A 13,369-nucleotide genomic window follows, 5' to 3' on the forward strand; every position below is an offset into this window, starting at 1 on the left:
TGCTCCCTCTAATCTTGAGGCTATGCCCTCTTGTCCTAGCTTCACCTGCCAGTGGAAACATACTCTCCACTTGTATCTTATCTGTTCCCTTCATGATTTTATATGTTTCTATAAGATCCCCCCTCATTCTTCTGAATTCCAATGAATATAATCCCAATCTACTCAGTCTCTCCTCATAAGCCAACCCCCTCAACTCCGGAATCAACCAAGTGAACCTCCTCTGCACCCTCTCCAGTGCCAGTACATCCTTTCTCAAGTAAGGAGACCAAAACTGCACACAGTACTCCAGGTGCGGCCTCACCAGTACCTTATACAGCTGCAACAGAACCTCTCTGCTTTTAAACTCAATCCCTTTAGCAACGAAGGACAAAATTCCATTTGCCTTCCTAATTACTTGCTGTACCTGCAGACCAACCTTCTGCGATTCATGCACAAGGACACCCAGGTCCCTCTGCATAGCAGCATGCTGCAACTTTTTACCATTCAAGTAATAATGATGTGGTCAACTGTGTCAAAGGCTGCAGACATGTCAAGAAAAATGAAGGAGGATAGTTTACCTTTGTTACAGCCACATAGGATGTCATTTATGACTTTGAAAAGAGCAGTTTTTGTACTGTAGCAGAGGTAGACACCTGATTGGAGGAATTCAAACATGGATTTCTGGGAAAGAGGGGCACACATTTGAGAGGCGACAACACGTTCAAGGAACGGGAGGTTGGAGATGGGGCTGTTCTTTGCATGGATGATGAGGATCAGGGCAGGAAAGGTGTGGAGCAAGACACATTCAAGTGCAAGCCCCCTCACTCGACCTTCCCCAGCCTTCTCCTGCATATCACTCCTCAGGTCAGCACACCTTGCAGGTGAACTGATCCCTCTCTCGATGCATTTCCTCATACCCCTATTTCACCAGCAATCACTGGTTGCATACCATCTAAACATTAATGGGAGTAGAATCCTTCTCGGTTGACGAATACTGCTGGGTGACCTGGGGGCGCCCTGATTGACACATGTACAAATCGATAACTCCCTGCAGGAATCCAGTCACAGCAGGAAATCTGGGGACTATCCCATTCTAACTGGACTCAAGCAAAGTGGGAGTAGGTGTTGATCATAGCAAACATGACTCCGTATTGCAGGCAGTTTTGGTCTCTATACTTAAGGCAAGATATACTTGCATTGGAGGCGGTACAGCGAAGGTTCACAAGATTTGTTCCAGGGATGAGAGGTTTGTCCTATGATGAGAGGCTGAGTAAATTGGGTCTTTTTTGTTATTTGCTTGTGGGATATGGGCATCACTGACAAAGCCAGCATTAATTGCCCATCCCTAATTGCCCTTGAGAAGGTGCTGGTGAGCTGCCTTCTTGAACCGCTGCAGTCCATGTGGGGTAGGTACACCTATAGTGCTGTTTGGAAGGGAGTTCCAGGATTTTGACCCAGCAACAGTGAAGGAACAGCAATAGAGTTCCAAGTCAGGATGGTGTGTGGCTTGGAGGGGAACTTGCAGGTGGTGGTGTTCCCATGCATTTGCTGCCCTTGTCCTTCTAGTTGGTAGAGGTTGCGGGTTTGGAAGGTGCTGTGTAAGGAGCCTTGGTGTGTTGCTGCAGTGCATCTTGTAGATGGTACACACTGCTGTCACTGTGCGTCAGTGGTGGAGGGAGTGAATGTTTGTAGATGGGGTGTCAATCAAGCAGGTTGCTTTGTCCTGCATGGTGTTGAGCTTCCTGAGTGTTGTTGGAGCTGCACCCATCCAGGCAGGTGGAGAGTATTCTATCACACTCCTGACTTGTGCCTTGTAGATGGCGGACAGGCTTTGGGGAGTTAGGAGGTGAGTTACTTGCTGCAGGATTCCTAGCCTCTGACCTGCTCTTGTAGCCACAGTATTTATATGGGCTGGTGCAGTTCAGTTTCTGGTCAATGGTAACCCCTAGGATGTTGATAGAGGGGGATTCAGCGATCATAATGCCATTGAATGTCAAGGGCAGATGGTTAGATTCTCTCTTGTTGGAGATGGTCATTGCCTGGCACATGTGTGGCATGAATGTTATTTGCCACTTATCAGCCCAAGCCTGGATATTGTCCAGATCTTGCTGCATTTCTACATGGATTGCTTCAGTATCTGAAAGTTGCGAATGATGCTGAACATTGTGCAATCATCAGCGAACATCCCTACTTCTGACCTTATGATTGAAGGAAGGTCGGTCATTGATGAAGCAGTTGAAGATGGTTGGGCCTAGGACACTACCCTGAGGAACCCCTGTAGTGACGTCCTGGAGCTGAGATGATTGACCTCCAACAACCACAACAATCTTCCTTTGCTCTAGGTATGACTCCAACCTGAGGGCGTTTACCCCCATCTCCAGTTTTGCTAGGGCTCCTTGATGCCATACTCAGTCAAATGCTGCCTTGATGTCAAGGGCAGTCACTCTCATCTCATCTCGAGTTCAGTTCTTTTGTCCAGGTTTGAACCAAGGCTGAGTGGCTCTGGCGGAACCCAAACTGAGCATCACTGAGCAGGTTATTGCTAAGCAAGTACCGCATGATAGCTCTGTTGATGACACTTTACTGATGATTGAGAGTGGATTGATGGGTCGGTAACTGGCCGGATTGGATTTGTCCTGCTTGTTGTGTACAGCACATACCTGGCCAATTTTCCACATTGCTGGGTAGCTGCCAGTGTTGTAGCTATACTGGAACAGCTTGGCGCGGCACGCGGCAAGTTCTGGAGCACGTCTTCAGTACTATTGCCGGAATGTTGTCAAGAGCCCATGGTCTTTGCAGTAGCCAGTGTCTTCAGTCATTTCTTGATATCAAACAGAGTGAATTGAATTGGCTGAAGACTGTCATCTGTGATGCTGAGGACTTCAGGAGGAGTTTAGAAGAATGAGAGGTGAAACATGCAAGATTTGGAAGGGGCTTGATAAGGTCGACAATGAGAGGTTGTTTCCCCTGGCCGCAGAATCTGGAATATGGGGGTGGGGGACACAATCTCAGGATAAGGGGGTCGATCATTTAGGATGAGGAAACATATCTTCACTCAAAGAGTTGTGAATTTTTGGAATTCTGTACCCTGGAGGGTTGTGGATGCTACATCATTGAGTATATTTAAGACTGAAATAGACAGAATTTTGATCTCTCAGGGAATCAATGGATATGGAGAGCGAACAGGAAAGTGGAGTTGAGGGAGATGATCAGCCACAATCGTACCGAATGGCAGAGAGGGTTCAAAATCTACTCTTGCTCTTACTTCTTACATTGTTATGACATCTGCAACCACTTGTGGGCAGCAGATTGTGAACTTCTACAAATGTCACCAGCAGATCCCTGGAAGGAGCCGGAGGAGATGAAATTCAAGGCTGTTGTGACCTTGACTGACACAGGCAATACATTCCCACATGTTCCACTTGGCAGGAGGTCTTCTTTCAGAAGACTGCAAACATCAGTGATCAATTGACAGTTAATCTGAGCCTCCTGAGGCACTGGTGCTCAGACATGTCCAGAGAGCTAATATTCTTCCTGAATACCGTGTGATTGGGGTTCTGCCTCCTGCAAGCTGGAGCTCTGTGTTTATCCCTTCTGTCCTGTGTGGCAGCAGGTATCAGGGATCCAAGGCAGAGCTGCATAAGCAGCTCCCATGATAATCTTAATGCTGACAGCAGGGAAGTGCAGATCAAAAGCTTAAAAATCAAAGGTAACTGAAATGCCCTCCAAAGTGTTGGAAATCACCACCCAATCAGTGAAAGCACACTCAGAAAAAGTTCTTTCACTTGGGCAAAGAAGCAACTATCATGTCTCAGTATTTATAGGCTTTCTTGCCGGTCAATTGCTCAGTCGCGTCCAATCCCCAGTCCTCCCACCTTGTTTTACCTGGCAAGTTCCAGGAAGCCTGGGAAGCCTGTGCGTTGAGAGTTAAAGACAGAGTCCAGGGTTAAAACTCCATCCAATTGCCTTTTAACACAGTGAAATGTCAGACTCGCCTATCCCACAGGGGTTGCCGTGCACTAATGAACATGCTCAAGTTATATGTGGAGGTGGGTGGGTTCCTGACACGCCAGTATTATTTGCTCTTTTAACCAACTGCCCGCACAGACACCTGCCCATCCTGGCAGGTTAAAATTCTGCTCAATGTTTCTGCTTTGTTAAATCTCACTGCAACCATTGCTCATATCTCCAGAAGTGCAGGTTTCTACCCCCCAAAAAAGTTTTTCACAAGTATTAGACATTGCTTTAAATTTGTTTATGATCATATCAGATTAATCTGTTATTATGTGCGACGCATTAATGACTCCCAAGTTTGAAATGATATCAGTTTCAGTTCTCAGTCTCAAACACTAGCTGTGAAAAGAAAAAATTTCACACTGATGCAGCAGTGAATATTCATCAGATGGAGCTAAGCCTAATTATATGCACCACCTAAGGAAATTCTGACATTGTTACCAGGTTGCCACACGCTCTGTACCAGTTAGAGCATGAAATGTGCTCTATTCTTCTTCTTTACATGAGTTAAAAAGATTATTACAAAATGGTACCAAGCAACAAGTGTACAACACGCAGTACTATATCAATGATCTACTCACCTTACATTTGGAACAGGATCATTTGAAAGTTCAAGTACAGGCAGGAAAAAGTATTTACAGAAGAAGGCTTTTGAAAACAGATCCATGATACATTCACAAGTGTCAAGAAATCTTAGTCTGTTCCAGCAACTTCTTCCTTGACCAAGTTCTGGAGCAGAAAAATAAAATGTTTTAATTAAATTAAACAAAAGCTTTTTTTTTTAAATCCAGCACATTCTGTGGTTTCATCACAGTCTCTGTTTCTATTTCAAAATACCCACCACTCCAAATAGTCAAATTTAAAAAAAAGGGAAAGGCTGGAAATCTGAGTTAAAAAGTAGAAAATTCTGGAAATATGCTGCAGGTCAAGTCATCTGTAAAAAAGAAAACACTAGATTATTGATATTTTGGTTTATGTTGCAACAGCCCCGACAAACAAATTTTTCTGCAGCACCTGTGGAAGAGCCTGTCACTCTAGAATTGGCCTTGATAGCCACTCCATGCGCTGCTTCACAAACCACTGACCACCTCCAGGCGCTTACCCATTGTCTCTCGAGATAAGGAGGCCAAAGAAAGGTTTATGTTGTATGTTTGGTGAGTCTGTCACCATTTGTGTATTTGGTTAGTCTAGCTAGGAGAAATTACGGAGTCTTAAGTAATTTTAACATTAACTCATTTATTACATTTTAACTAGATACAGCTTTACGTAAGTCTGTACGACTCCTCTGAAGCCATGCTGCTTCTCCCTCCAGTAACTCTCACGGGATCTCTTACATCATCATGGTGGGGTGGGGGGGGGGGGGGGTGTATTCCTCACACTGTCTCAAACATTAACCAGTTATAACCCTTATACTACCAGTTATATACCCAAAATGCCAAAAATCTGTCTTTTCTCTTTACAAATGTTGAGTCAGCTGCTGTGTATTTCCAACATTAGATATTACATTTGAAATTTACACATGGTTAATTTTAGAGATGGCGCGTGAAAGAAAATAGATAAAACAATACACCTTTAGGTGCTTTTCACATGAAATAAATCTTCCAACCAACTGGAAAATCATAGGGACATCTGCACCTTTTAAGATTTTTGGGAGCTGTTAAATGCAGCCCCGACAAAGCTTTTTATCCAGTTTTTCAGTGATAGATGCTGGTAGAAACGTTCAGCTGATTTTTTAAACCTAAAAATTAGGAGAAATGTGCTGCTAAAGTCTTGTAGTAATACCTTTATTAGGCCATTTGTGATAATGATTAAAAATAACAAAAGTTCTACCACATTATAATAACTGCTATGTAAGGTGTTTGTCTAGTGCAGGAAGTGAAAAGTAATATTCATGGCAAGATTCAGAAGAGATAAAAGAATGAGGGAGTGAACTTAATAGAATGTGAAAAACAATTCTAAGAGGAATATCTCTGTGGAATTACATATCCAAAGAATCATGTTTACAACAAAGACAGACTTGCATTTCTATAGCGCTTTTCATGACTGCCAGATGTCTCAAAGCACTTTGCAGCCAATTAAGTACTTTTGAAGTGTAGTCACTGTTGTAATGTAGGAAACACAGCAGCCAAAATTGCACACAGCAAGCTCCCATAAGCAGCAGTATGATAATGACCAGATAATCTGGTTTTCTGATGTTGATTGAGAGATAAGCATGGGCCAGGACAATAGGAAAACTCTCTTTGTTCTTCTTTGAATTAGTGCCATGGGATCTTTTACATCCACCTAAGGGGACAGATGGGGCCGTGGTTTAATGTCTCATTTGAAGGATGGCACCTCCAACAGTGCAGTACTAAGTGAGCATCACTTTTTGTGCTCGAGTCCTGGAGTGGGACTTGAACCCAGAACCTTGGGACTGAGGCGAGAGTGCTACCAACTGAGCGACAGCTGACTGAGTGAGAGTTATTCTAAGCAGTAGCATTAAAGCTACATACACGGAAGAAAATCTCATGAAATTGCCCTCGCCTTTAACTGAATGATGGGGATAGATCTCTTCCTACCGATCTATACACCAATGCAAGATGTTGACTGATAAGTTTTTCTACTAAGTGGCTATAAACTACATTTATATAGCTCTGGCATGATAAAATGCAACTTAACAATATGTTCTTTGCATCTAAAGGATAAAATGGAGTTCTTTGCAAAATTCATATTGGCTAAGTTTAAAGGACAAAATTCAAATATCTAAGGTGGGATGAATTCCTGCATTCCTCTCATATCATATCAGGTTAGATGGATGAGTAGCCAAGGCATTCAGCTCCCATAAAACAGATGTTTTCCAGATACAGAGTTTCACATTAATTTGAGGTAGACATAAGTATAAAGGGTCTCTTATATATTCAATTTAAAAAATCAAAAGCACAGATTTTAATAATGTGTCACTCACTCTAAGGTATACAGTGAATAGCTTAAATTATCTGCAGAACATACTCCTGATCTATAAAAAAAGCTACTGCATGTGTGCTAGAATCAAAAATAGTGGAGCTGTTAATTATAAAGAAAGAAAGCAGTAAAGGCTAAACAGAATAGCAACAAATTAAAACTAAAACAGGAATGGGACAGTCAGCGAAAAGATGAAACCAAAGAAGCTATAAGTGGAATCAAAACTTAGGATAAGCAGAAAAAATATACATTCCAAATAATTGCTTCTTCCAACATTGTGCAATATGCCTCGCCTCACCAAAAAAAGATACCCTGAGTAAAATCAATGAAGTTGATATGAATGAGATGGAAGTTCTGCATGTAGGCTAAGACGGCACAAAACAAATAAGTAGCAGGGATAGACTGTATTTAAACCGAACCGCTAAAGAAACTCAAGAGATTTGAGAGTCACTCAGCCCATTGTGATAGTATCACTGAATAAGTGAATGCCCAGTAGATTGGAAACAGGCCAGCTCCAAATACAGATCAGCAATTAAGACCAATGAGTCTCACTTCTATTTCATGCAAAATAATAGAACTGATCATTATTAAGATCAAACTTGAGGTCTAAATGTACAATAATAACCTAGTGAACAGTAGTTAAGGTAGATTCTAAAGGAAAAGATCCTGCCTGACTGATCATCTTGACTTCTTTGATGTAGTGACCTCCCAACTGTACTGTGGAAAGCTCTTACAATAGTGTATTTAGACATCCAAAAAGCAGTAGAAAAACTTCCCAAAAAAATTAGTCAAACTCAAAACTGCAGGGAGTAAGATTAAACCTGACTACTGTATACAGACAAGAAACTGATAGAAGGGTAGAAAAGAACAATTACTCATTAAAGGAGTTACATTGGAGATGGTGGGAAGCACTGAGGTAATGGCCTAAGGCTTGTTACTGGGATCAGTAGTTTCTCATGTATATAAATAACTTAAGACTCAGAAACTCAAAGTGGTCAAATTTGCTGATGATAAACTGGGAGGGGCAACAGAATCAGTACAGCAGCTGAGAACTTACTGAACGAGTTGGACAAAGTAAGTACGTGAATAGATCAATGGTTGATTAAATTTAATGCGGACAAGTGCAGCATACTGCATGTAAGGGTAAAAAATTTGACATACACACTCCATGAATGGTGTTGAAATAGCACAGATCAAGCTGAGAGAGACCCATGAGCCTTAGTTGACTTGATCGTAATATTTTCATTTAATGTAGGACAGTAATCAACCAAACTAATAGATGTCTGAATACAAAGCTGGAACAGTAGACTACAAGTCAGAAGAAGTTGCGATTAAATGGTACAGTGCTCTGGGCATCTTCAGTACTATGTCTAGAACAAGAACAAAGAACAGTACAGCACAGGAACAGGCCATTCGGCCCTCCAAGCCTGCACCGATCTTGATGCCTGCCTAAACTAACATCTTCTGCACTTCCTAGTTGTGGTTTCTAAGCCACAAGGGAGACATTGCATGTGTTAGGGGTCATGAGGTAAAGCTCCAATAGAAAAGGTATGATTTATGAGAAAAACTGGGAGAAACATGGGTTTTACAATCTGGAAAGAAGACATCCGAGAAGTGATCTTACAGAATAATACTAGTTAAAGTATGAAAAATATATATTCTGAATATTACTTTAATTTAAATTGCAGGAGTGGGACAAATTCAAACAAGCAAAGGCAAATTCAGGAACATGCAAATGAATTTGCATTAATATAGCATTTTTCATAGAATCACAGACTGATTACGGCACAGGAGGCTGCCATACAGCCTGTCACACCCGTGCCGGCGTGCTCTCTGCAACAGCAACTCAACTAGTACCACTTCCCTGCCCTATCTCCGTATCTCTGCACATATTTTCTCTTCAGGTGCTTATCCAATTCCCTTTTAAAAGTCACGTTTGAATCCGCCTCTACCACACTTTCAAGCAGTGTATTCCAGATCCTAGCCATTTGCTTCGTAAAGCAGTTTTTCCTCATGTCACTGTTGATTCGTTTGCCAATCACCTTAAATCAGTGTGCTGTGGCTCCAATGGGAACAGTTTCTCCCCATCTACTCAGTCCAGATTCCTCATGATTTTGAAGGCTTCTACCAAATCTCCTCAGCCTTCTCTTCTCGAAGGAGAACTATCCCAACTTCACCAATCTATCCATGTAACTAAAGTCTCTCATCCCTGGAGCCATTCTTGTAAATCTTTTCTGCACCATCTCCAAAGCCTTCACATCCTTCCTAAAGTGTGGGACCCAGAATTGGACACAATACTCCAGTTGAGGCCGAACCAGTGTTTATCGAGGTTCATCATAACTTCCTCGCTTTTGTAGTCTATGCCTCTATTTATAAAACCCAGGATCCCATATGCCTTTTTAATTACTTTCTCAACCTGCCCTGCTACCTTCAACAATTTGTGCACATATACCCACATGTCCCTCTGTTCCTACACCTCTTTAGAATTTTATTTTGTATTGCCTCTCCTCATTCTTCCTACCAAAATGTATACCCACACTTCTCAGCATTCATTTTAATCTGCCAAGCATTAAGCCACTCTGTTGGAAAGCCAGTATATGTCCTGTTGGAAACTGCGAGGAGGATTTCGAGAGATTTCAATGTTTCAAAGTTGTGTCACGTGCAAATTTTGAAATTGTGCCCCGTACACCCAAGTCTAAGTCATTAATATATGTCAAGAATCCACAGGTCACCCCAAAGCATTTCACAGCCGATGAATTACTTTTCAACTGTAGACACATTGGCAAAAATAACAGCCAATTAGAACATAGAACAGTACAGCACAGTACAGGCCCTTCGGCCCATGATGTTGTGCCGAACCTTTGACCTACTCTAGGATCAAACTACCTACATACCCTTCATACTACTATCATCCATGTACCTATCCAAGAGTCGCTTAAACGTCCCTAATGTATCTGCCTCTACTACCACCGCTGGCAGTGCATTGTTAAGAAAGCGTATGGTGTGTTGGCTTTCATTAACAGGGGGATTGAGTTTAAGAGCCGCGAGGTTATGCTGCAGCTCTATAAAGCCCTGGTTAGACCATACTTGGAATATTGTGTTCAGTTCTGGTCGCCTCATTATAGGAAGGATGTGGAAGCTTTAGAGAGCGTGCAGAGGAGATTTACCAGGATGCTGCCTGGACTGGAGGGCATGTCTTACCAAGAACCCACCACTCTCTGTGTAAAGAACCTATCTCTGACATCTCCCCGAAACCTTCCTCCAATCACCTTAAAATTATGCCCCCTGGTGATAGCCCTTTCCACCCTGGGAAAAAGTCTCTGGCTATCCACTCTATCTATGCCCCTCATCATCTTGTACACCTCTATCAAGTCACCTCTCATCCTTCTTTGCTCCAATGAGAAAAGCCCTAGCTCCCTCAACCTTTCTTGGTAAGACATGCCCTCCAGTCCAGGCAGCATCCTGGTAAATCTCCTCTGCACGCTCTCTAAAGCTTCCACATCCTTCCTATAATGAGGCAACCAGAACTGAACACAATATTCCAAGTATGGTCTAACCAGGGCTTTATAGAGCTGCAGCATAACCTCGCGGCTCTTAAACTCAATCCCCCTGTTAATGAAAGCCAACACACCATACGCTTTCTTAACAACCCTATCAACTTGGGTGGCAACTTTGAGCGATCTATGGACATGGACCCCAAGATCCCTCTGTTCCTCCACACTACCAAGAATCCTGTCTTTAAGCCTGTATTCTGCATTCAAATTCAACCTTCCAAAATGAATCACTTCACACTTTTCCAGGTTGAACTCCATCTGCCACTTCTCAGCCCAGCTCTGCATCCTGTCAATGTCCCGTTGCAACCTACCACACTATCCACAACTCCAGCAACCTTCGTGTCATCGGCAAACTTGCTAACCCAGCCTTCCACTTCCTCATCCAAGTCATTTATAAAAATCACAAAGAGCAGAGGTCCCAGAACAGATCCCTGCGCAACACCACTGGTCACCGAGCTCCAGGCTGAATACTTTCCATCTACTACCACCCTCTGACTTCCATGGGCCAGCCAATTCTGTATCCAGACAGCCAACTTTCCCTGTATCCCATGCCTCCTTACTTTCTGAATGAGCCTACCATGGGAACCTTATCAAACGCCTTGTTAAAATCCATATACACCACATCCACTGCTCTTCCTTCATCAAGGTGTTTTGTCACATCCTCAAAGAATTCAATAAGGCTTGTGAGGCATGACCTGCCCCTCACAAAGCCATGCTGACTGTCTTATCAAACTATGCTTTTCCAAATAATCATAAATCCTGTCTCTCAGAATCCTCTCCAATAATTTGCCCACTACCGACGCAAGGCTGACTGGTCTGTAATTCCCAGGGTTATCCCTATTCCCTTTCTTGAACAAGGGAATAACATTTGCCACCCTCCAATCATCTGGTACTACTCCAGTGGACAGTGAGGAAGCAAAGATCATCGCCAAAGGCGCGGCAATCTCTTCCCTCGCTTCCCGTAATATCCTTGGGTATATCCCGTCTGGCCCCGGGGACTTATCTGTCCTCATGTCTTTCAAGATTTCCAGCACATTCTCCCTCTTAACATCAACCTGTTCGAGCATATCAGCCTGTTCCACGCTGTCCTCACAAACGACCAGGTCCCTCTCACTAGTGAATACTGAAGCAAAGTATTCATTAAGGACCTCCCCTACCTCCTCCGACTCCAGGCACAAGTTCCCTCCACTATCCCAGATCAGCCCTACCCTCACTCTGGTCATCCTCTTGTTCCTCACATAAGTGTAGAACGCCTTGGGATTTTCCTTAATCCTACCCGCCAAGACTTTTTCATGTCCCCTTCTAGCTCTCCTAAGTCCATTCTTCAGTTCCTTCCTGGCTACCTTGTAACCCTCTAGAGCCCTGTCTGATCCTTGCTTCCTCAACCTTAAGTAAGCTTCCTTCTTCCTCTTGACTAGCTGTTCCACATCTCTTCTCATCCAAGTATCCTTCACCCGACCATCCCTTTCTTGCCTCATCGGGACAAACCTATCCAGCAGTCGCAGCAAGTGCTCCCTAAACAACCTCCACATTTCTGTCGTGCATTTCCCTGAGAACATCTGTTCCCAATTTATGCTCCCCAGTTCCTGCCTAATAGCATTGTAATTTCCCCTCCCCCAATTAAATATTTTCCCATCCCGTCTGCTTCTGTCCGTCTCCATGACAATAGTAAAGGTCAGGGAGTTGTGATCACTATCACCGAAATGCTCTCCCACCGAGGGATCTGCCACCTGGCCTGGTTCGTTGCCAAGCACCAAATCCAACATAGCCTCCCCTCTAGTCGGCCTATCTACATACTGAGTCAGGAAACCTTCCTGGACACACCTGACAAAAACTGCTCCATCCAAACTATTTGCACTAAGGAGGTTTCAATCAATATTAGGAAAGTTGAAGTCACCCTTTCTGCAGCTGTGATACTATCCCTGATTAGCAATGCCACTCCCCCACCTCTTTTACCTCCCTCCCTATTCCTTTTGAAAAATCTAAACCCTGGAACATCCAACATCCATTCCTGCCCCTGTGATATCCAAGTCTCCGTAATGGCCACAACATCGTAGCTCCAAGTACGTTCCCACAAACAGTAATGAAATAAATTACCAGTAATCTGTTTTTTGGGTGAGGTATAAACTTCCCTGCTCTTGTGCTATGTGAGCTTTTAGGTCCAATCAAATAGGCAAACAAGTTGCTTGTTTAACATCTGATCCAAAAGACCACCCTCCCTTACTACAATAATGCCTGCCCGAATTGCAGTGGGGCTTGAACACATGATCCTCTAACTCAGAAGAATTACGCACTTCCAGATAGAGCAGTAGAGTTGAAAACCTTGGAATATTTTAAGAATCAATTGAAAGCTGCAATGGAGAATCACATTGTGCTTTTGGATGGATGAATTCAATTGGGGTGTAAGAGCATTTTCAATATAATTATCTAGTGATTCGGTGAACAGACAGGAATTCCCCTTTTTATGTACTGATGGCAGTTTTTTTTCCCCTTTGTGTGCTGCAAATTGCCTCGAGACCATGTTGCTAACAGTAACCTACTGCTGCAGTCTTTGGAAACTCATCATACTTCACAGCCAGACCTTCCCTTCAAAGACTGGCTGGGTGAGATGCTCGATCATTTCGTTATCGTGGGGCATGTTTTATTCTTTTCTTGGGATGTCGGCATCGCTGGCAAGGCCAGTATTTGTTGCCCATCCCTAATTGACCTTGACCTGAGTGGCTTGCTAGGCCATTTCAGAGGGCAGTTAAGAGTCAACCACATTACTGTGGGTCTGGAATCACATGGTTTTTCCAACAATCGATGGCACCATTACTGAGACTAGCTTTCAATTCCAGATTTTAATGAATTGAATTTAAATTCCACCAGCTGCCGAGGTGGGA

General features: G+C 43.2%; 1 protein-coding gene across 6 annotated transcripts in view; it reads right to left on the minus strand.

Annotated features, from left to right (window-relative positions):
• Positions 1–13,369, minus strand: part of ppp4r4 (protein phosphatase 4, regulatory subunit 4) — a 178,481-nt gene that overhangs the window by 21,355 nt on the left and 143,757 nt on the right. For all 6 annotated transcript variants that reach the window (XM_068038738.1, XM_068038739.1, XM_068038737.1 and 3 more), the window contains one exon: positions 4,575–4,722. In XM_068038738.1, coding sequence (XP_067894839.1) covers positions 4,575–4,722 — 148 coding nt within the window. The remainder of the gene's footprint in view (positions 1–4,574; positions 4,723–13,369) is intronic.

The sequence above is a fragment of the Heterodontus francisci genome, chromosome 9, assembly GCF_036365525.1.
Source record: "Heterodontus francisci isolate sHetFra1 chromosome 9, sHetFra1.hap1, whole genome shotgun sequence".
Classification (NCBI taxonomy): domain Eukaryota; kingdom Metazoa; phylum Chordata; class Chondrichthyes; order Heterodontiformes; family Heterodontidae; genus Heterodontus; species Heterodontus francisci.